The sequence below is a fragment of the Podospora pseudocomata genome, chromosome 3, assembly GCF_035222375.1.
Source record: "Podospora pseudocomata strain CBS 415.72m chromosome 3, whole genome shotgun sequence".
Classification (NCBI taxonomy): Eukaryota; Fungi; Ascomycota; class Sordariomycetes; order Sordariales; family Podosporaceae; genus Podospora; species Podospora pseudocomata.
Window position 1 is genome coordinate 269864 of NC_085887.1, and position 20659 is coordinate 290522.

General features: G+C 53.4%; 9 protein-coding genes across 9 annotated transcripts; 4 read left to right on the plus strand and 5 right to left on the minus strand.

The window, feature by feature from the left end:
- Positions 1 to 419: 419 nt before the first annotated feature.
- On the minus strand, positions 420 to 1888 carry QC762_300780 (uncharacterized protein; the record flags this gene model as incomplete). The annotated part of the gene is made up of 3 exons (XM_062888387.1): positions 714 to 1888; positions 572 to 648; positions 420 to 509 (listed from the first exon to the last, which is right to left on the minus strand). Exons 1-3 carry the CDS (start codon positions 1810 to 1812, stop codon positions 420 to 422), a joined length of 1266 nt encoding a protein of 421 aa, XP_062744233.1. The 5' UTR covers positions 1813 to 1888.
- Positions 1889 to 2115: 227 nt separating this feature from the next.
- QC762_300790 (uncharacterized protein) lies at positions 2116 to 4041 on the minus strand. Its single transcript, XM_062888388.1, has 3 exons — positions 3837 to 4041; positions 2704 to 3782; positions 2116 to 2640 (listed from the first exon to the last, which is right to left on the minus strand). Exons 1-2 carry the CDS (start codon positions 3865 to 3867, stop codon positions 3526 to 3528), a joined length of 288 nt encoding a protein of 95 aa, XP_062744234.1. The 5' UTR covers positions 3868 to 4041; the 3' UTR covers positions 2116 to 2640; positions 2704 to 3525.
- Positions 4042 to 4335: 294 nt separating this feature from the next.
- Positions 4336 to 7013, plus strand: QC762_300800 (uncharacterized protein; the record flags this gene model as incomplete). Its single annotated transcript, XM_062888389.1, is given in 6 exon segments — positions 4336 to 4645; positions 4737 to 5329; positions 5348 to 5512; positions 5617 to 5660; positions 5670 to 6242; positions 6326 to 7013. Coding segments are annotated over 6 exon segments (2070 nt in total). The 5' UTR covers positions 4336 to 4638.
- A 1704-nt stretch (positions 7014 to 8717) lies between these two features.
- On the plus strand, positions 8718 to 9906 carry QC762_301340 (uncharacterized protein). Its single transcript, XM_062888444.1, has 3 exons — positions 8718 to 9255; positions 9337 to 9382; positions 9442 to 9906. The coding sequence occupies exons 1-3, from the start codon at positions 8733 to 8735 to the stop codon at positions 9620 to 9622; spliced, it is 750 nt and encodes a 249-aa protein (XP_062744236.1). The 5' UTR covers positions 8718 to 8732; the 3' UTR covers positions 9623 to 9906.
- A 1-nt stretch (position 9907) lies between these two features.
- On the minus strand, positions 9908 to 11538 carry QC762_301330 (uncharacterized protein). Its single transcript, XM_062888443.1, has 3 exons — positions 11158 to 11538; positions 10869 to 11107; positions 9908 to 10805 (listed from the first exon to the last, which is right to left on the minus strand). Exons 1-3 carry the CDS (start codon positions 11482 to 11484, stop codon positions 9917 to 9919), a joined length of 1455 nt encoding a protein of 484 aa, XP_062744237.1. The 5' UTR covers positions 11485 to 11538; the 3' UTR covers positions 9908 to 9916.
- Positions 11539 to 12416: 878 nt separating this feature from the next.
- TEF3 (translational elongation factor EF-1 alpha) lies at positions 12417 to 16903 on the minus strand. Its single transcript, XM_062888442.1, has 3 exons — positions 16195 to 16903; positions 12846 to 15834; positions 12417 to 12780 (listed from the first exon to the last, which is right to left on the minus strand). Exons 1-3 carry the CDS (start codon positions 16347 to 16349, stop codon positions 12757 to 12759), a joined length of 3168 nt encoding a protein of 1055 aa, XP_062744238.1. The 5' UTR covers positions 16350 to 16903; the 3' UTR covers positions 12417 to 12756.
- A 634-nt stretch (positions 16904 to 17537) lies between these two features.
- On the plus strand, positions 17538 to 17822 carry QC762_301310 (uncharacterized protein; the record flags this gene model as incomplete). The annotated part of the gene is made up of 1 exon (XM_062888441.1): positions 17538 to 17822. One exon carries the CDS (start codon positions 17538 to 17540, stop codon positions 17820 to 17822), a length of 285 nt encoding a protein of 94 aa, XP_062744239.1.
- A 936-nt stretch (positions 17823 to 18758) lies between these two features.
- Positions 18759 to 19491, plus strand: QC762_301300 (uncharacterized protein). The gene is made up of 2 exons (XM_062888440.1): positions 18759 to 19118; positions 19185 to 19491. Exons 1-2 carry the CDS (start codon positions 19014 to 19016, stop codon positions 19398 to 19400), a joined length of 321 nt encoding a protein of 106 aa, XP_062744240.1. The 5' UTR covers positions 18759 to 19013; the 3' UTR covers positions 19401 to 19491.
- Positions 19492 to 19515: 24 nt separating this feature from the next.
- QC762_301290 (uncharacterized protein) lies at positions 19516 to 20637 on the minus strand (the record flags this gene model as incomplete). The annotated part of the gene is made up of 3 exons (XM_062888439.1): positions 19516 to 20201; positions 20257 to 20323; positions 20381 to 20637. The coding sequence occupies 3 exons, from the start codon at positions 20635 to 20637 to the stop codon at positions 19725 to 19727; spliced, it is 801 nt and encodes a 266-aa protein (XP_062744241.1). The 3' UTR covers positions 19516 to 19724.
- Between the last annotated feature and the right edge of the window lie 22 nt (positions 20638 to 20659).

The window sequence follows — 20659 nt, forward strand, 5'->3', positions numbered from 1 at the left end:
CCGTGATCCATGTTAAAACTGGAACTGGAACTGGAACTGAAAATCGGAGGTTCGACTAAGCTTCCGGCCGAGGTGGGTGGTATGCGACTGCCCTGGGTAGGTACTGAGAAGGACCCCTTCGTGGTACATATGACGCGGGTTTTCCACCACCCCACAAAATGCCAAGGCTATCACGTGAACCCCTCGCTTCGACCTCTTGCATATATTTCTCGGTGAGAATTACATTCCAACAAACGGTCACTTTCATTCCTTGCAAGATTATTACTAAACAGACCCGTAGTAGGTACATTCTCTCTTCCACGAAGCGAAAAACCAAAATAAAAAGCCAAGGACGCGCAAACAAGTGTATATGTGAAGAAATGACGAGAAGAGAGACAGAGCCTCCAGATCCATGGCGCATATTACATGATGTGAACGCCCTACCACGGTGTGGGAAGGGCGGCACGACCGTTGATGACTGGGGTGGGCAGGTAGCAGTCGGAACCTGTCGTCGATCCGCCATCGCCGGGCTTTTCCAGTAAGTGTCAGCCATGCTTGGTCTCGTTTGAGACGTCAGAAAAAAGGTACTCACCTGCAGCTCACTGCAGCAAAGAGGGACGGCTTGGGTAGCTGGGCACGGCGCGTGGCTGAGCACGAATTCACCATCGCCTGTTTTTTTTTGTCATGGTCAGCAGCGCTTGATGAAGGAAGGGGAAGAAGGGTAGGGAGCTCACATCCGAGACCGATAAGTCCACCCAACAAGCCACCGGCGACACAGCACTGGGCAAAAGCGTCGCCGACATTGCACTGGAAGGAACGGAATGCAGTCACGATGGGCAGCGTGGTAAAGGTGACGTTGCTGGTGGTCGAGGTCGAAGTGGACGTGGTGATCGAGGTGCTGGGTGTCGCCGTGGTGCCAGTGAAGACGTCGACCGTGATGGTGCTGTACGCTGTGATAACGCTGATGGACCGGGTCGTGGTGGTCCCTGTAGGATCGGCTGTGTTGAAAACCGACACACGGAAGGCTGTGGGAGAGATGAGGACCGTCTGGATCGGGTGGACCGACACGTCTCTCCACATGATACAGGAGCAGGCGTAGTTGACCCGATTGACCGGCTCGGCCTCCCAGACAGCTGGCCGCGCAACAGCAGGCGCCTCTCCTTCTGCGCAGTACTCGGCCTCGGGCGCGTCACTGCGCTTGGCCTTGGGAATGAAAAAGGTTGGCGAGGAGGTGATGGTTCCCGAAGTGGACGTTGTGGTGGTGGTCGTCGTCGTGGTAGATGGGTTGCCTCCGTTCAAGAGGACGCCCACACACAGACGCGCACCCAACACAAGGTTGCTGCAGAACCGGTTGATGCCGGGGTTGAGGTCCCGCAGCTGGCTGAAGGTGAGGCCATACGCCGAGTAGATCGAGTAACATGTATCCCCAGCCGCGACAACGTGGACTCCGCCGCAGACCAGTGTCGAAGTAGCCGACGTGCTTGTGGTGGTGGTGGAAGAAGTCGTGGTGGTGCTGGTGGTGCTGGTCACCCGGACATCAGGGAGAGTCGTGGTTTCTGTAGTCGAAATAGTCTCCCTTTGCACTCCAAAGCTAGCCAGGTCGAAGCTCAGCGTGATGGTTGAGGTCCTGGTCCGGGCATAAACAAGAGAGGAGCAGTATCGCACCGCGTCGAGCCAGTCCTGGTTGACAGCCTCGCGGAAGCGAACTGCCCGGAGCAGACGATCATTCTCGCAGACCCTGTTGATCTGGGTGAAGGTCAAGGGGTCGGGGTTTTGAGCGAGGGCTGAGCCCACCAGCACCGTCCAGGATACTACAAGCTGCGTCAATTTCATGTTGGCTTCGTCCAGGTGTGTCTGATCCGGGCTGGGGTGAGATGACTGGAGAGAGAGAGGTTACAAGAAGACAGCGTAGTGTTCAAACATAAATCATGGTTTCGGATCTGATGTTGATGCAAGCCGGAATGCCCAACAGTCGCGTCGCGAGTAAACAAATTTCGTTGACTCCATTCCAACATGACTCCCTCTGCTGAGACACTTTCCGAAGCTCAGGACACCCTGTCTGTCCTCCCTTTTCAAAAGACGTGTTGGTATCATGAAATTGCTCCACAGACTCTTGGTGGTGGCATGCGATCTTCTCTTGAATTGTCTCAACTTCTCCCTGTGCCTTGCCAGCTCCTGTAAAGCTCAGCTTGGTGTCTTACTGTCATTAGGGTCAAGAATTTCCATGAAGAGAATATGATTTCACTACTTTCTGACAATAGATCGATCGGTAGTGCCCAGACTGCTTCTTCCAAAACAGCTGTTGGGCTGGGTGTTCCTTGCACCCGTCAGTAGCAACAATAAGGGTAGCCATCGTTACCATGTTTCAACATCAAGCGATAATAGAGATCCACATATCCCCAGCAAATTAACACATCATATCATTACAACCGCCCCATTCCCACCGCTGATCACTGCCTGCCATACCCAAACCTCGCCTCGTGGTCATATATACTCGGCATATTGTACAGCTCATGATCCTCCTCCGCCGCCTTGGGCTTTCTAGCACTTGTACACCTCCACAAGCAAAAATAGAGGGGGACCAACAGTACAAACATGCCCCCTGCCAGAACTGCATACCCCAACATCACCAACCTTGTCTGCTCCGACAGTTTCAGCCCCCTTTGTTTTTTTTTTTCATGTTAGCATTCATCTAAATTTCAGGGCCATCACGCAAGCACTCACAATCCATTATTCACCAACAGCGCGACCCAAATCCCCCTCCCACCCCAAGCGTGCACCTGCTTCACCCACCCTCCATTCCCAACCACCTCCTGCCCCCCCGCTGCCCGCCTCCTGACCCAAACCCCCCATCCAACCATGACCACCATCACCGCCACAGTCAACAACCCCAAAACCTGGTGCCCCGTTCCCATCTTGCTCGTAAGAACATGCTGCCCACTGATGACAAGCCCCGGCACCATCGCGCCCAGGGTAAACAGAAAGTAAATACTCCCAGTCGCAACATGCAGCTTGGGCCACTTCCTCCCCAGGAAAGCCGCAACAAGATTGTCGAATGGTGCGATGGCCAGGGCCACAATCGCAAACAGGATCCCGTGCGCGGTGGCGGCTTTGTTGCTTGACTTTTTGAGGGAGGGGTCGTCATCCGGGAAGGTGACGTGCTGAGTTGTGTTTGTTGGTGTCCCCACCCCGCCGGGGCCGGTTGATTTGGAGATGTCGATGTTGAAGATGCCGTGGGCGACGTGTCGGCGGATGCGGGCGTCGAGGTCGTCGGTGGAGAAGGCGCCCGAGTTGGGGCCTACGGCGAACATTATCGGTGCGGTGGGGGTGTTGCTGGTCGGGATGGCGGGGTTGAAGGGGGCGGATTGGCTTTGGAGGTTGCGGCAGCTGTGGCAGGTGCCGTTGGCCGTCATTTGGCCTGTTTTTGGGGAGAGCTCGCTGCCAGGGTGGAGGGTGATGCGGAGGGGGTGGTGGGTTGGTTCCGTGTTGCCGCTGGTGAAGGGGTTAGTCGACGATTATGAGGTGGGAAAATGTGTGAAAGGGGGTCTACTTTGTGAACCGTGGGCTGACGGTGACTGATTTGCGGTCTGCGGATGGGTACATCACCAAAATTACCGAGTTTGCCATGCTGGACCCGAAGCCAATGGCCGAATATTGATACCAATCTGGAGAGCTGACATAAAAGTTGATGTCGTTTGAGCCATCGTCTGGGAGGTTGATGGAAATGATGGTGTTGGCCTCAGGGATAAAGACATTTGAAGCATTGGTCTGACCCAAGACGAGATGTAATTGTGAGATGAGGTCTGTAGGTAGGTAGGTTAGTTCAACACCTGCAAATCCAAGCTGTACAAACTTACACAGCACGAGCCACGGTAGTGATGAGGCCATATTTGCTTTTAACCTGTTGCCAGCAACTTCAACACTGTGGAGAACGACCAAGAGAAATGGAGACTCAAAGAAAGAGAACTCCGGACCACTTCATGTATTATCATCATCATCAAGATGGAAATGGCCGTGCAAAATAATGCAACCATGGAGATGTGCTTGCCGTCGGGATGTAGTTGTCGGCGGCTAACATCTCCAGCTCTCCCTTGTCATTGGCTAGCCCTGTACTTGGAAGCGCTGCGCGCACCGTGACGGCAATGCGCCTAGCACTTGCACCCCCAATCAACGAACGACCTGTTACACGCAACCCCTTGGTGACAAAGGCCCAAAAATAGGCAAGCGGCAGTTGCTGGCTTTTGCAACTGGTGAAGCTTATTAGCATCCAAGAAATGGCCCAAGCTAATTTTCCTTTCAAGGTATCCAAGTCTAGAGAGCAGATGTTGTGAATTTTCCCATGACAGGTTGATTATACAAAATGTGTAGAAGTTGTTTAAAAACTCGTTTAGAAATGGTTGCCGCGCTCACGGTTTGCCCGCCTTCTTTTTCTCAATTGAATCGAGTAGACTCTTGTATCCATGAATTTGTTTGTGCTGCACTTTTAAGACAAACACTTGTTTGCATTGTCTGCAGTAAACCGTCGCCGAACATTGTCCCTTCGCCAGCCATCTTCCTCCTCGCTGGCCAGGTTAAAACGCTGCCTCGCCTTTAGCGCTAACAGTCGCCGCAAATCATCTACAGCTCTGTGGACAGCACAGAGCTTAACTCTGTAAAAGAATGGAAGGTTCGTGTATACCTATCTACCAAAAAGTAGGGCTTCCTTTTTGCCTGGTACGCTGACCTAGGCCTCCAGGCCGCAATGCCTCCAATTCCAGGCGTCCACGTGGTGTATGATAACCGGCGAGTCCACAGGATTGATTACAGGGGCAATGAGGCTTGGTCCTACAAACATGCTCGGAAGCGCAAGACAATCAAAGTCTCCGAACAGAACCCAGAGATTATCCGACACATCAAGGACCGTCTCTACAAGACAGCCCACAAAAACAAAGGCTTCCTTGGATCCCATGATCGTGGAATGAGATTCGTTACTCGTGCTCAATTTGACAACATCATCACACCCGAGGCTGTTCTTCAGGTAGTCGCCAAGCTGGCGTGTTGCCAAGGCTTGACAGCAAGGGACCATATGCAAATTGCCCAAGATATCTACTGGGGCACAGAAGATGGACGCCGCTCGCCCTGTTGCCGACTCCTTGCTTCTCTCATCGGGACCGGGAATTCAGAGGCACTCGGCAGCATCAAAACACTGATCGATGAAGGCCTCAGTGACACCTGTCTTCCCCTCCTAATTAAGGAAGTCATGGAGGAGGACACGCTGATATGTGCTCACCATGAACACCAACATGCCTCCATAAACGACATGGACCTGGAGTCTCGAGAGATTTTCACTGCCCTCTGTCGATCCTTTTCAGTGCCCTTCATCAAATAGAAAGATGGCGGGAAGCATTGTCACTACGTCTTGAAAGGCGGCGGCCCTCTTCCTATGAGAGGGCCACTTCCAATGGAGAAAAACGACAAGATGAATGAGGAAGGAGACTTTGGTGAGGTCTTCAAAGTTGAGATTGACCCAGGCGACAGGGACTTCGACCCAGAGGTAAGTGAAACATCAGATTTTACATGACTGAACGCACGTTCAAGAAACTGATACTCTGAAGCAGAAAAACACCAACTTCTTTGCTTTAAAGAAGCTTTAAGAAGCATGGTGACTCGAATGGCACTTCTCGTGCGGACGAGTTCGACCTGTAAATCAGGTCATTGATCTTCGCCGAGAGTCGAGCTTTGAAGGTACCAGGCCCGGATGATAATGGGCAAACGAAAAAGCACTTGATCCAGCCACTTGCAACATTCGAGGTGTACGATTCCAACGATCCAGAGCCGACATTCTACTTTCTGTTCCCACTGGCAGATGGTAACCTAAAGCAATTCTGGGAGAAGAAGCGCCACGATGCGACAAGGGAAGAGCATTGTGGTTGGATGGTTGAGCAGTTTTACCTGCTTGCCAAGGCCCTGCAGTGCGTCCACAATGAAAGGTCACTGATGATCACGTCAAAGAGAACTGATTCCAACGTCTTTTGCCGGCATGGAGACATCAAACCATCGAATTTCCTGTTCTTTGAGGACTCTCAACCCAGCGGTCTGGGCAGGTTGGTTTTGGGTGACTTTGGGATGGCTAGAATTCACCGCAAAGGATTCAGATCAAGCCAGCCAGCAGGGGGCAGAATGGCCACGATTTCTTATCAAGCACCTGAGTTTGGCAAAGAGGATGTGGTATCTCTCAAGACCGACATCTTCAGTCTCGGATGCGTTTATTTAGAACACATTACGTGGCTTCTGATGGGCTTCGAGGCCTTGGACAAGTTTATAGACGCCAGACTCGAGACAGATCCTGTGTACGGTTTCCACACAGATACCACGTGTCACAGTCCAAAGATTCCGTGTGGCTCAAGGAGGGCGTCAAGCGTTGGATCTGGGACCTGAAGCAGCACAAAGACTGCGTGGAAGTTGTATATGATCTGTTGGAGATCATCAAGCACGACATGCTCGAAGCAAACCACCAGAAAAGGATCAACTCGGCAATGTTGGCTACCGAATTGGAGAAAGTGTGGACCAAGTGGCAACGTAAGGATTCCCTGTACGGTGACAGGCACTGGAGAGAAAGTGAGATTGGTTCCAAAGCAATCAACAAGCCCGATTCCAGTGCTAAAGTGCTTGCTATTTCCAAAGAGCTCCTGTGGAAGCAAAAGGCTAACCGCGCGTCAAGACGGAAGATCGCCGACAACACCACCCCAAATGACCACGAGAACCTTCCGGTAAAGGAACCAACTACAGTCGAAAATCCTTCTGGTCGCTCCGCCCTCGAAAGGGGCAAAACTTTCCACTGGACAATGGAACCGGAACCGCAGTCTGAAGATGATACCGGCAGCGATTGTGAACTTTCGGCAGAGAGGGCAGAGGATAATGAAGGAGAGCACAGGAAGATGGGGGAGAAAAGCCCAACTCAAGATCACGTTGTGTCACATAAGGTAGCCAGTCCTCAAGCTGAGTCTCACACCGCTCCCACCGAAGCTGCTGCTTTCCTGGCAGTGGAACTCTAGGAAACCAAGTTGTATGTTCCGTCCACTGTTTTAGCCCACCGAACGCAGTTCATGTGGTTCAGCGTCGGTTCATGTGTTGGACATGCATCTGATCCCGCACTATCTCGCCTCTCTTGCCCTGGCATTCCGGGCGTCGCGTCGAGTGGTTGGAATGCAGCTCAGGCATTCCATAAAGCGCCGAGGCGTATCTTATCGATATTGCCTTATGGTTGAACTTGCCTCAGGTTCAAATCATTACCGCGTGTGAAGTGTGAACTGCCCAGGTGTTGAAAATGGGCAGGCTCCAAATGTTTTGGACGGCATGTTTTCCGTGCTCTGTAGGCGGTGCTCCTCCTGGTGAGGTGGCTGAGTTCCGTGCATGCACCGATAACCAATCACTGTGTTAGCCAACCTGGGCGACTTCAAGCGCAATCTAATCTACGCAGGGTGTTGTGTGGGTAGCCATAACTAGCTCCACAGGAAGCTTGGGCCAACCTGGGCTGGTTTGTTTGGGTCTGCAGGATTTCTCAGTTCTCTTTTCGATAGTTATCACAATCAACAGTTTATTACCAACACAGGGCTTTCTGATGGGCAACCTTATTAGTGGGGCGACGCAAGACTGTGCAGTGCCAGCTCCCGATGATGGGCTGATGAAAAACAATGCATCTTGTTTGTGGACTTTTACGTTGTGCTCTGTGCATATACTATGTCTCTTCCTCGCTTACCCTTGACTATTTCCTACCTAGTTCATCCGACTAACGGCAAGGTAAACGTAGCCGTCATAGAAAACATCCTTCTCAAGGGACTAGATCAACCCCGACTCTGGTTTTACCAACCATGATTTTACTGTCTTCAATTACCCATACGTGCACGTCCCTGCCCGAGATCACCACACCAAGGAAGCAGGACTAGGCAGCAACATCGACCTCTTCAGTTTAGGACACCGAGCCTGAGCAGAGACAAAGGGCGGTAGCAATATGGAAATCGGATGCAGATGAAGTTTGTCTTTGCGATACCCCTATAACAGCCTCCACGACAGATCACACTGACTATCTTCTTTATTTCAGGTCTCATTGTAAGATCAAGTCACCAGGGGCGTGGGTCAAGAACAAGTCCTAAAAAACAACTCCGTATGACCCCCCCACTATTCTCATCACTTTAAAACTTTGAGACGTTTCATACTTATGACCATGTTCAGGACGCTGGACTCTGATTGAGCAAAAGGTACCGGGGACTTACACACTCATATGCCCCAGAGCCCCTGAAATCTTTCCAGGCCAACCTTCCCTCATTACCGACCTTCCCTTCTCTGAAGGCATCTGGAAATATGTAACGGACAAATTCCACGTCCACCGAAACATCACACGAACAATTCTTCGTAATGTGGCATACTTCTTAGCCATTCGTCATAGGCAAGAAGATTCCGGGAAGTTCGAGATATGTCAGTGCTGCTTTTGTCCTGCAACTTGATACTTTCGTCATACTCACATCACATAGCATACACTTCACGCACAACTTCATCCCTTCCGGATGACACCGCGCTATCCTCGACTCACATCCCTTCTCTCGGCTCCACCTTCTCCATCATCTACGGCGGTGATGAATCCCAAATGGAAGCCGCGTGGCAACGACTTCAAGAGTCAGTCCCCTCCCACGCTCATAGACACCCACTGTTGATGCTGGGCATCTTCGCCGAATTGGAGAGGGAAAGGCTTGTCAATCTGGCTTCAGTTGCCCATCATGATCCGCCAACTCCTCCTCGCTGCCCTTCCCTTGGTTTTTGCCAACCCCCTGCCTGTCCCCGAGGAGGCTGCCAACGCCGATGTCGCCGCGGCCGCTGACATTGCCCTCCCACCCCACTGGCACCAAGGAGGTCGCGGCTCGTCTTCTTCCTCCTCGACCTGCGGAAAACTGAACGGCCCCCGTTACTGCAAAGGAACCGCCTACGACTCCTCCCAAACCAACAAGTACCTCTGCGGCGACTCCCGCCTCGGCCCTACCCGCCTCCCCAGGCGTGAGCCGTTGGACTCCATCACCGAGTTTTACGACCGGTTCGGGGGCCTGTGCCCTGGTGTCTTTCTTGACACCTGGTTCAACGTCACCGGTACTGGGTGGTGGTGGTACCCCGAGGAGAACGGGTTCGTCCTTGGGGACAGCGGCCTGCCGATTGTGGGGGAGGTCACGCTCGGGAGGGGGACGCTGCTCGATCGGTTTGGCGGGGAGACGGGGACGTTTGTCAGCCCTGCTGGGGCCGGTTATCAACGTGAGTTTGTTTATTCTGTGGGGGTTGATTAAATACCTACCACTGTGAGGGGGGATGAAAAAGCTGATTTGGATTTGACAGAGAGGGCGCTGCCGCCGACGAACTTGAATACTCTGGCTGATACTGGGTATGTTTTCTCGAAAATGAGTTGGTTGAGAAGAGATTGGCTGATGATGTGTCAAATAGGGTTCCATATAACTACTACGTCTACTCGGTTCTCGTCCCCTTTGTCGTCCGGTCTGGTCCGATCAGGCCGTGGTTTGGGCAGCCTGGAAATGGGGTGCAGTTTGAGCTGCCAAAGACTGTGGCTGAGTTGATTGTTGATGGGGTCTTGAAAGCGGAGGATGTGCGCATTGTTCTTCCATGAGGGGGTTACAAAGGGGGTGGGAGAAAGTGGGGGAAGTATAACATCTTGGTGATTCAAATTTGAAAGTTGAAGGGTCGGAAAATCAAGGCGTTGTAGCAAACAAGGAAAAACTACCATTGCTATCTGTATCACTTCAACTAACTATCCTCATCAAGAACAAAAGTCATCCAACAATCCAAAGAGACAACAAGCATTAAAAACAGGTGAACGCCCCCCCAACCCTGAGAAGCGAATGACCAACCAACACCCTCAAAACCACCCCCCTTCCTCACCCCTATCCCCTCTCTCCGCCACTCAATAATACTTGGGATCAGCCGGATCGCTCAAGTCATAAATAACCACACTATGCGGCCTCGCACCACCCCTCGTGGTTGCAAACTCCCTCTCGAAATCAATCGTCTTGTTCCAGCTAAATTTGCCGCTCGCGTCCAGATCCAACCAGTGAGCCTTGTAATCACCAGGCGTGTTGACAACCGAGATGTCCCCCGCCTGGACAAAATACCCAAGGACCAACAAGTTCTTCTTATCCGGGCTGATCTTGACGTAGTGAGGGCCGATGATAGGCTGGGTCTCGTTCGGGTCGTCCAGCCTCACAGGGTTGCTCAGATCAGAGATATCGAGCGCCGCGACGTGGTTGCCGAGGGTGAAGGTGAAGTAGGCTAGTTTGCCGTCGTCGGAGATGTCCGAGTAGATGGCCAATGAGTTTTTGGCCTTGGGGCCAAAGTCGAAGAGGAGCTCGGCGGTGCCTTGCTTGGCGTTTTTGGTGCGGAAGGGGTAGATGACCCAGACTTGGCCGAGGCCGACGGCGGTGGCGAGCGCGGCCGTCTCGGGGTGGTTGGGGATGAATTTGACGTCCTGGATGCCCTGGCCGCCTGGGATGGTGATTGTCGACAGGATCTTGTGGGTGCGAAGGTCAAAGAGGCGGAGGGTGTCGGCCTTTTGTATACCGAGGGTGGGCTTGAGGATGGTGATGGGGACGACAAAGTCGGAGGTGAGGGCGATTTGCTTGTCGTAGTCGACGGTGAGGCCGTGTGGGGAGAACTGCTGGCCGAGGATGTTGAGGGTGGAGGGGATGTCGGTGACTTCGGGCCACTCGTGGATGATGTTGCCGCGGGCGTCGGTCTCGACGAGGCGGCCGGGGGAGGTGCCCACTGCAGAGCCCATGTAGGTGATGTAGAAGCCTCTGTGGCGCACAACAAGATTAGTAGGCAAGAGAAGACAGTCGGACGATGAAGAAAGAACATACCCATCAGGCTTGGCTCGAATCTCATCGACAATAGATGACAAGATGGCACGGTTGCTGTGGTCAAACTTGGGGCGGTACGGGTCCGAGACGTCAAAGTAAAAGGCAGTATCCTGAGTCTTGAGCAAAGACAAGAGACCGCCGCCAATCAAGGTCTTGCCGTCATAAGACGCTCCAAGATGATGAGGAGAATTACCGCTGGTGGGAACATCGGTGAGTTGGATGAATGTGCCAAAGGTGTCCTTGTTAGCGGTCAGCAACCAGAGTTTACCATTAATAGGGGAGAGCATACATCATCCAAGCTGACTGTCGCCAGGAAGTCCTTGTGCAAGTTGTCACCAGCACCAGTCCAGAAGTAACCAATCTTCTTGGGCTTGATGTTGGAGGCAGTAAACGGAGGACTGGCCAAGGGGGGCGTAGGAAGCTGCAGGATAGGCAGAGGGGGTGCATTGGAAGCCAGGGGCTCAGTGACTCCCGGGATGGAGGGAATCAAAGGGGGAAGACTGAGACCGAGAGGGTTCCTTTTCTCAGTGCCACCGGCAGTTGCTGGACTGGCAGCCGCTCCTTGAAGGTAGGAGACGAAGCTTCCCAAGAGTGTGAAGCCGAGGAGACCTTGCATTGTGGTGCTGATGCTGTTTCGAAGATGGTAAGAATACTGAAGAGAGGAGTGACGATGGTGATCTGATGAGATTGTTGAGAAGTTAAGTTGATTGTTCTTCTACTTATACACATCGCTATCCTGCCCATCACTTCCTCCTTGATGGGTTCTGTCAACCATCACCACCCGCCGCCTTTCCTGTCGTGCTCGATGAAAAAGATGATGCCATTCACACTTCTGAGTGATGATACCAACCAACACGGCCATTGAAACTCTTCACCCCCACGATGCCAACCCAAGTTGTTGGACCAAGTTAGGTTCAATGACAGCCTCTTGAGGAGAAAAAGGTGCAAGATCATCCGTGTCAACAAGTGCACGAACCACATCTTGGTCGGATCGTCGTCTGCCGGCTAGGTTTGGCTGAGAACGTGCTCTCTAGATGGCTGCATGTCTCAGAAGGACAGAAAGATTGTCAGGGGACGACCAAGCTGATCGTCGACATGGATAGGCCGGCAGTGGTCGGTAAGTGGACCGAACAGTTGACGCACTATCGATAGTCTCTGCAGTCTGCAGACAGCTCATACGGAAAGGAGACCCAAAAAAGCATCATCAGGACCAAAAGGGGAAATGCCGGCCTAGAACGTGCGCGCCGATCGCTCAGCTGCCGGCCCGATCCTAATCAAGCTTTTCCGCTGGACGGGGTCCATATCCATGCTCAAACAACGCCTCCAGATTTACAGGAACAAGATCTGAGATGTCGTGATCGTGGGGTTGTGCCAAGGCTTCCCGGCTGTGCCTCAAAACGCCAAAAGCACGTTATTCAGCCCCCGATTGGTGACTGTACAAAGTGCAAATCAGTTACCCTTTGCAGACAACCATTCAACCCTCACCCAACCAAGTCAAGACACATCAAGTCAACACCCCAACTGACAAACACAATTAACACACAACATGGACACACAGGCGTATCTAAAGATCTATATTGCTCTCTATTCGTGAGACAAACTCTCCACCCCTTCGTTTTGGTATCTCTCCCTCCTGTCCGGCATCTAGAAAACACAACCATGCATCCAAGGGTCTCCAGTCCTTGGAAGATCATGCGCCCCAATGCTGCCAGGCATAGATACAGTAACGGGCTAAAAGAGAAATTATGATCATGACAGGACATAAAAGACAGAAACCCAGTGAGGCCAGACCACCCATGCAACCCGAACCCAGAATGTGAAAAAGCAACTTTTGTGAACCTGTTCGTAACGCTTAACTCATGCTGAAAAGATGTCGAGCGCGTGACGTTTACTCGTCCTCGTCGCTGAAGACCTGTCGAAAGAGTTAGCAAACTGCTGTCTCGGTAGAGCAGTAGATGGAAAGGGGAAGAGACATACCTCCTCACCACGCTTGCGGCGAGCCATGCGCTCCTTCTTCTTCTTGCGGGCCTCGGAGCTGGTAAGCTTGGCCTTCTTCTTGGTGCTAACAATCTTGTTGCCCATGGCATCGAACTTCTCCTCCTCCTCGCCGTCATCCCCCTTGAGGCGGGGACCAGAGCCCTGGCCCTGCACCCAGTTGTGGCCGGAAGGAGTCATCTTGCCGTCCATGACAGCCCACACCTCCTCAGTGAGATCCTTGGTGAACTCGGCAGAGTGGGTAATGATGATGACACCACCCTCGAACTTCTTGAGGGCCTTGGACAAGGCACCGAGAGAGTCACGATCGAGGTAGTTGGTAGGCTCATCAAGAACGATGAGATGGGGACGCTGCCACGAGCAGGCGGCAAGGACGACCTTGACACGCTGACCACCGGAGAGACCGCGCATGCGGGAGTGAGAGACAAGCTCGGCATCGAGACCGAAGTTGGCGCAGTGAGCCTCGATCTCCTTGCGCACGAGGGGACGGAACTGACCGGAGGCAAGGGCCTCCTTCATATCGACATCGGCAACCATCTTCTGATGGGAGGCGAGGAGCTCGGAGCGGGGCAACCAAGCGTTGTCGGCAGTCATCATGGGAACCCAGCGCTCGTTCTTCATGCCAATGTTCTCGCCGAGAGCGAAAGAGCACTCGTACTCGTACGAGTTCTTGAACTTTCTGCGGGAGTTGATGCCAATGACACGGCGCATGGTGCCCTCGACCTTGAAAACCTTGTTCATGGCCTCCTCATCAGCCTCGGTGATGATCTTGTTGGCACGATCCATGGTCTCACGATCCTCACCAGTCTGGAAACGCCACTGGATGTACTCGGAGGGAGTGCTGTCGAGATGGTTATCGATGTGGGCGAAAGCGTGCTGCTTGATGTAGGCGATACGGATGTTCTCGTGCTGGTAGATCTCACCGGCGGTGGGGATGAGCTCACCAGTGAGCACGTTGATGAGGGTGGACTTGCCGGCACCGTTGGGACCAATGACGGCAATACGGGAACCGAGCGAGCACTGGAAGGAGATATCGGAAATCTGGGGCTTGGCGGTGCCGGGGTACTGGAAGGACATCTTGGTGGCACGGAGAATGGCCTTGGCCTTGGTCTTGACACCCTCGAGGAAACCGGGCTCGGGGAAGGAGAACTCCATGTCGGAGGCACCGAGCTCGTAGTAGGACTTGGCAGCGGGGTGCTTCTTGACAAACTCGGCGAGGTTGCCTCTGTAGCGCTTAAGCTTGAAGCGCTCGTAGTGGACGATGTGCTGGCACACGTTGTCGAGGAAACCACTGTCGTGAGAGACGATGATGGAGGTGCAAGGGGAGTTGATGAGGTAGTCCTCGAGCCACTTCACGTTCTTCACATCGAGATGGTTGGTGGGCTCGTCGAGCAGGAGAATATCGGGAGCCTCGAAGACGGCACGGCACAAGGCCAGCTTCATCTTCCAACCACCGGAGAGGGCAGTGATCTCGTTCTTGATCATGTCCTCGGAGAAGCCGAACTCGCTGAGACGCTTCTCGACCTCAGCCTGGCTGACGTCGACGCCGGCCTCGGCAAGCTTCTTCATGGTCCAGTCGATGGTGGTCATCTCGGTATCGGCAGAGTCCAAGTCGTGCTCGACGAACACAGTCTTGACCTCGGACTGCTTAGGGAAGCCCTCGACCTGCTCGTTGTTGATGGCGCGCATGAGGGTGGACTTTCCGGAACCGTTGGGACCGCACAGACCGTAGCGCTGGCCGCGCTTGAGGCGGAGATGGGTCTGGTTGAGAAGGATCTTGGCACCGTAGGCGAGCGAGAAGGTGCAGTTGCACAGATCCTCACCCTCCTCGTCGTCCTCCTCACCGTCATCGCCCTCGGCGAGGTCGGGGTTGGCGCGCTTGCGGAGAGCGTCAGTGATGGACTGAGCCTCGTCATCACCAACGACAACAGCGACGTAGGGCTTGACAGCCTCAGCCCAGACGGCGGACTCGGTCTCCTTCTCGTCGACGAGCTGGCCAGCAACAGCGGCGGCGTACTCGAGGACGGGGGCGAACTTCTCAAGAGCAGAAGCGTGCTTGGCGGGGAGGACCTCCTTGAAGTGGCCAAGGATGGTCTTGATATCACCGTGGTTGCGGACCTCGGGGATCTTGCCGTCAACGACGTTACCGACGCGGATGATGGTGTCAAGAGCCTGCTTGGTCTTCTCACGAGCCTCGGGATCAGCCAAGTTCTCGTAGTTCTTCTGGAGACCGGGCATCATCTTGGGCAAGAAAGGAGCGACAATGTTGGGGTCGTCGACGAGCTTGCACATGTTGTCGACAATGACGGCCGACTTGCGCTTGATGGCGGTGTCGCGCTCGGCGAGACCACGATCAAGAAGGGGAACCATGAGGGCAAGAGTGGGCTCCTGGACCTCAGTGACGAAGGTGGTGGCGCCAAGCAAGTGAACAGTCTCGGGGACGTTCTCGGGCTTGGCGATACACTTGATGAGCTCGGGAATGAAGCGCTCGATATCGCGGTTGACAATGAGCTGGCAGAGCTGCTCCATGGTCTTGTAGGCACGGTCCTTGACCTCCTTCTTGGTGTCCCACATGGCCTCGGAAATGACGGGGATCAAGTCGGGGACACGGAGACCAGTCTGGGCGGGGGCAGTCTTGATGAGGACATCGATGAAGTCGAGGACAAGCATCTTCTCGGGCCACTTCTGGGCATTGCGGAGTGAGTCAATCAAGGCGGGGAGAACGGCCTTGACAGCGTTGGGGTTGATGGCCTCGGCGATGGCCAGAGCAGCGGCGAAAGCGGCATTCTTCACAGCGGTGATCTTGTCACCAGCGCCAGCCAGGACGCTGGGGAGAAGAGCAACGAGGTAGGGCTCAACGGCAGAAGAGACCTCGGAGTGCTGGGCAATAGCCTGGATGGCAAGGAGGGCCTTCTCGCGGACGGTGGCATCCTTCTTGTTGGCGAGCTGCTTCTTGAGAGCCTCGACGGTCCTGCGAAAATGAGGGGTTCACATGTCAGCCTCCAATTCTCCAAATTCTGGTGCGACGCTCGAAATGCCATCTGAAAATTTTTTCCCACCAAACTGGTCCCTGCAGCTAAAAGCCGCACCCTGATTTGACAGCGCAGCACGGCACGACAACCTCCTGTCGAGGCGGTCTGCGACAGGCAGCGAGCCCGGCCAATGTGTCTCTTTGTGTCACTCGCACGCACACAAAGAAACAAGAGGCCACGATATGCCCGATATGCCGCGCTGCTGCTGCTGTCAAGGAGGGGCTGGACTAGGCTTGGGTTTGGGCTTGGCGAGGGGTTATCGCGAACAGGGGAGCGGGGCCCAACACAAAAAAACTTACTTGGTGGGGGTATCAAGGTCCTCGATGCGACCGTTGATGAAGGAAGCAAGGGCGGCCGAAGCCTCCTTGATCTGATCAGCCTCCTTGGAGATGGTGAGCTTCTGCATGAGCTCATCGAGCACCTTGATGCTGGCGGCGTTCTCGGAGGGAGCCATTTTATCGGGTTTTGTGTGATTTGATCGAAACGTCGAAAAAATGTCGTGGAGACTTAGAGAAGACGTCCAAGGAATCTAATCCCGCCGTCTAAACAATGTTGCTGGGAGGGGGGAGAGTAGTCTATTCGGGGGTATCCTGCGAAAAGGCAAGTGACCGACGGCGACGATAGGCGAGCCCGTAGATATCTCGATGGAGGGTCGAAGACGTCTACTCTATTCTGGCTCTTCTAGAGAGAAGTCGCAAGAATATGTAAAGACTGAGTGGAGAGCTGGCAGTCCAAACGAAAAAGAAAGAAAGCTGAGGAGAGACCTGGAGGTGGCAGAAAGAAAAACTTGTGGGTGTGGGAGGGCGGTGGGGGGAAATATTTAAAGGGTGCAAGCCAGGCTTTGCCTTCGGCCCAGGACAGATTAATTCACTTTTGCACTGGCACACTGGACACCACACAGCGCTTTGCGACACACACGCCGCCGCCGGACCCACAGGGAGGCACAGAATTGGGATGGAGGGGTAGGCATCACCGAAAACTTTTTTTTCGCCTTTGCCCTTGGGGGAGGGGGCTCTGGAGCATCTGGGGGCTGCTGGGCCAACCACTTTCTCTCTCTTGGCCACCTGCCCGTCAGTCGTCCAAAAGAATTGCCCCCCCAATGATTGGTGTGCATCCAGCCGCTGCCGACTCAGACACATCCCTGCTTGTCCTCGCTGATCCCTGCTTATCGCTTTATCAGCGAGAGCGCTAATCCCAGGATGGCCCACTTCCCAGGGCGGTGAGGCGGTCGTTATGCAAAAAAAGTTTCCTTCCAAGCCCCAACAAGTAGGTCCCAAACCTTCACCCGCTGTTGGGGCCTCTCTCACTCTGCCGTCCCATTTTGATCAAAGGCTATTGAATTACCTTTTCTAAGATCCCTTGTGTGAGTCTGACAATGCGCGCCTTGAAATCAGATGGCCTTTGTTGGAAAACTGCGGTAACCATGGTACTGTGTGGCAACATGAGCGTTGAGCGGGCGCTGAGTGGGCTCTTGGAGGGGTTTCTCTTTTTTCGGGGTGTCCACCGAGGGGTGGGGCAGTAACGTCTCAAGTTCGAGTTTCCTCTCACCTATCCATCTCCCTTTCTGCAGAACGCTGCTGGCGCCAGCATATGCGAGCCTGCACCACGTTGATGCATCCCAATGGTTTCATGGGAGCTAGCAATGCTTCTAGCACATCCCGGCCTGCTTCACCCGCGTGTCTCTCCTCATCGCGGGGAAGCCTGTCATTTGGCTCAACATATGGGCCACTGGCGATTCATGGCCAATATCAGGCCCCGTTTCTTCTACAGGTGCCGCAATATCAACGATAAGCCCTATCAACAGCAAAATATCATCTCACGCCGCCCGGGAGCAGTCCTCAGCCCCCGCCATGCCGCTTCTGTTAAGGTACTTCGCCACCGTAGCACAGAAAGAGTGATGGAGGAGAGGCTCCGGTGCCGTCGTTGACACGGGTTCGACCAAACTTGGCTTCATATTTTTAACCAGGAGCGGATAAATATTAGATCACCAGTCATGCCCAGACGTTGCCTCGACTCTTTCCAGGATCTCCTGGTTGGTTGAGGGATGGTTGTGGGTGACCGTGGCTTCTTTGCTGTTGCAGCTTGAACCAGGTGTTGTTTCGTACAGAAGCTACAGACAAAACAACTGCCTGATTATCTCGGGTACACTGTGAAGGAAGGATATTCATCCACTTGATGTCCAACGTCTGTCAGATATGTCAACGCCCCCCACGCCAGGTTAAACACCTTCCACGTTCCGCTTCGATGTTGCGCCAGTCTGAGCACCATCCGCAACTCTAAAGTAGGCAGGTCTCACCGCAATTCTGCAAGCTTCAACTCGCCCGCACGGTACTTCACTTCGCGGCGTCATTTGGCTTATCTCATACTCAACCTCAAAAGGCTCAGGAAAAGACCCCTGCTGCCGAAACGCTGTTCCTCTTCGCCAAAATCCGGGGCATATAAGATCTCTTTCTTTCCGTGGGGTCAAGCGGTATCCACATGTGCCGTCTGCCACCATTGACGGAAAGACGCACGTGCCCTTCACGTGAAATAGCACATTAAGGTGGTTACCAAACTAAACAGATCTAACCGGGCAACCGATATTCTCTCAGGGGCTTATTTACACTACAACGGCTCTTCTACATCGCGAGGGTCATCTTCGCCCCAAATGGAGGCCCGGATAGCAAATTGAAACTGCTGACAAACAATCATTGATACCGTTGGAAATTGCAATGGTTCTTGTGTCTAGTTCAGTGGACGATAGCAATGCTTCCCTCTTCCCACAGTGAGGACATTTCGGAAAAATTTCCTTCAACTTGTTTTACACATTCATTGTTTTCTCTCCATTTTTGCTGAACTAGCAAGACGCCAAAAATAGCCATCACCCTCGGCTCTTGATGGTGCACAAGTCGAGCCTCAAATCCAGCAGTCCATTAATGACGTCACCCCAGACCGACGTCACCATGTCGCGGCATAAGGTACACCCCACCGTCTTCATGAACCCCTATTTCTTTACAAGATCCATCTCCAGCACCACCGCAAATCCAAAACCACAACATTGAAGCATCCTCCACAGGTATCACACCACAGTAAACAGCCAGTACACCCGCTAGCACAACACAAATCCTACACCACAACCATGTCTTCCTCCTCGAGCAACCCCAACACCAGCAGCACCAACCAGCCTACCGAGAACCCAGGCCTGATCTCCTCCCACGCCGAGTATATCAAGGGGGCAGCTGAGGTAACAAACTCCCATTCTCTCAAGCCCTGCCTTCCGGTCCAATAAGTAACAGCGACTCCCTCTCAGTCCGCAATCGGCGACATCTCGGGTTCCCACGCCTGGAAAACCTCGGGCGAGCAAGACAAGGCCCACGCCCGTGCTTCACTCAATCAAGCGACCCAGAACCGTGACCCGGCCACCTCGGGATATGGGAAAGTGGAGGAAGTTGCCGGCAAGCTGACGGGATGCGAGGGCATGAGGAGGGAGGGCGCTGCCAGCGCTAGCAAACCAAATCAGGAGTAATTGATACGATAATAGGGCTTAAGAGTTTGTGTACGATATGTCAAAAGGTCACATCCTGCCAGAATAATGGAAATGTAATGCAAATATGTGTTATCATATGCTTGAATGTGCACTACCCTGGTAATCTTCGCTGCTTATCAAGTCATTCCAACAACCCGCTGTCATCAAGGTGAGTCCAAGTGTTCCTCCTCACCACCTCTTAACAAATCTCAGCAACCTCGTTCCTCAGGTGCCTCCAGTATAGTGCCATGAATTCCAATTTCTGCCGACGCAGGGGACCGTGGCATCGTCCCATCTTCCACCAACACGTTGTAATACTCCCCTTCATCCTTCGAACCAAGACACGAAGCTGTCATCGGACCAGGGATCAGGTTCCACCTCAAATGCCCGAAAAGGCGCTCCGCAAACAACGATAATGAACCAGTCCGAAATCGTTTGCTTCCCTTCATTCGTCACCTTCCTCGAGAACTTTCTGATCACATCCTTATCCTCCTGCGAAAAGTCAAGATAGCTGTTCCCTGTCCGCGTGAAGGCCTTGACAAGAATGTGATACGTCAACTCGACGCTGTGTGTCTTGTCTCTGTTTTGTATCATTTTTCTGACTAGTGAGTCCCTCTCGACATCCAAAGCGTCGAGCACGGCGAATTCGGTGATGTCTCCCTTGGAGGTGTAGGTAAAAGTGGCAGTGGGGTGTCTGCCGTCCTTATGGAAAGGTTCATGCCAACTGTATACGCGATTTGGACTTGTCCAGTGCTTGGACGCGTCCCAGTCTATAATGAAGTAGGATAATATGACCTCGATCTGTAGTTCTGTCAGCACTACCTCACACCAACATGGCAACAAGGGGCACACTGACAGCATGTTCCGCGTTGGCTTGATCCTGCTGGGATTGTGAGAGTTGGCGGAAATGAGTGAAAGGGGCCCTGTAAGCACGAGTTAGACGGCCTTTGGTAATTATTTCTGGGCAAGTAGGTGCTTACTCCTGGGGCGCTACGACCTCGTCTTGCACAGCAGGTTGCTGCTCGGGCACTGTGGCCTCGCCTTGTACTTCGGCTTGCTGCTCAGGCACGAGGGTATTCTCTTGCGCATCAGCCTGCTGACTTGTACCATCGCCGGTAGGATTAGGCTGCTGCTCCTCGGCAAGGAGGACACCTGATCCCTCCTTCGAATCAGAAGATAAAGATGACGACTTCAGGCTGGCTCCCTGAGAGGACGTCCTTGATCGTGTTGGAGGCATTGTGCGCAGTTTGAGCGATAGT

Coding starts and splice junctions, on each gene's coding strand:
- QC762_300790 (XM_062888388.1), bottom strand. CDS start 3,867: ATGGCCTCATCACTACCGTGGCTCGTGCTGT. Junction 3,783..3,836: donor ACTACCGTGGCTCGTGCTGT/GTAAGTTTGTAC, acceptor ACCTACCTACAG/ACCTCATCTCACAATTACAT.
- QC762_301340 (XM_062888444.1), top strand. CDS start 8,733: ATGATCCGCCAACTCCTCCTCGCTGCCCTTCCCTTGGTTTTTGCCAAC. Junction 9,256..9,336: donor TGCTGGGGCCGGTTATCAAC/GTGAGTTTGTTT, acceptor TGGATTTGACAG/AGAGGGCGCTGCCGCCGACG. Junction 9,383..9,441: donor AATACTCTGGCTGATACTGG/GTATGTTTTCTC, acceptor TGTGTCAAATAG/GGTTCCATATAACTACTACG.
- QC762_301330 (XM_062888443.1), bottom strand. CDS start 11,484: ATGCAAGGTCTCCTCGGCTTCACACTCTTGGGAAGCTTCGTCTCCTAC. Junction 11,108..11,157: donor CGACAGTCAGCTTGGATGAT/GTATGCTCTCCC, acceptor ACCGCTAACAAG/GACACCTTTGGCACATTCAT. Junction 10,806..10,868: donor ATTCGAGCCAAGCCTGATGG/GTATGTTCTTTC, acceptor TGTGCGCCACAG/AGGCTTCTACATCACCTACA.
- TEF3 (XM_062888442.1), bottom strand. CDS start 16,349: ATGGCTCCCTCCGAGAACGCCGCCAGCATCAAGGTGCTCGATGAGCTC. Junction 15,835..16,194: donor GACCTTGATACCCCCACCAA/GTAAGTTTTTTT, acceptor TCATTTTCGCAG/GACCGTCGAGGCTCTCAAGA. Junction 12,781..12,845: donor GCCGCAAGCGTGGTGAGGAG/GTATGTCTCTTC, acceptor CTCTTTCGACAG/GTCTTCAGCGACGAGGACGA.
- QC762_301300 (XM_062888440.1), top strand. CDS start 19,014: ATGTCTTCCTCCTCGAGCAACCCCAACACCAGCAGCACCAACCAGCCT. Junction 19,119..19,184: donor ATATCAAGGGGGCAGCTGAG/GTAACAAACTCC, acceptor ACTCCCTCTCAG/TCCGCAATCGGCGACATCTC.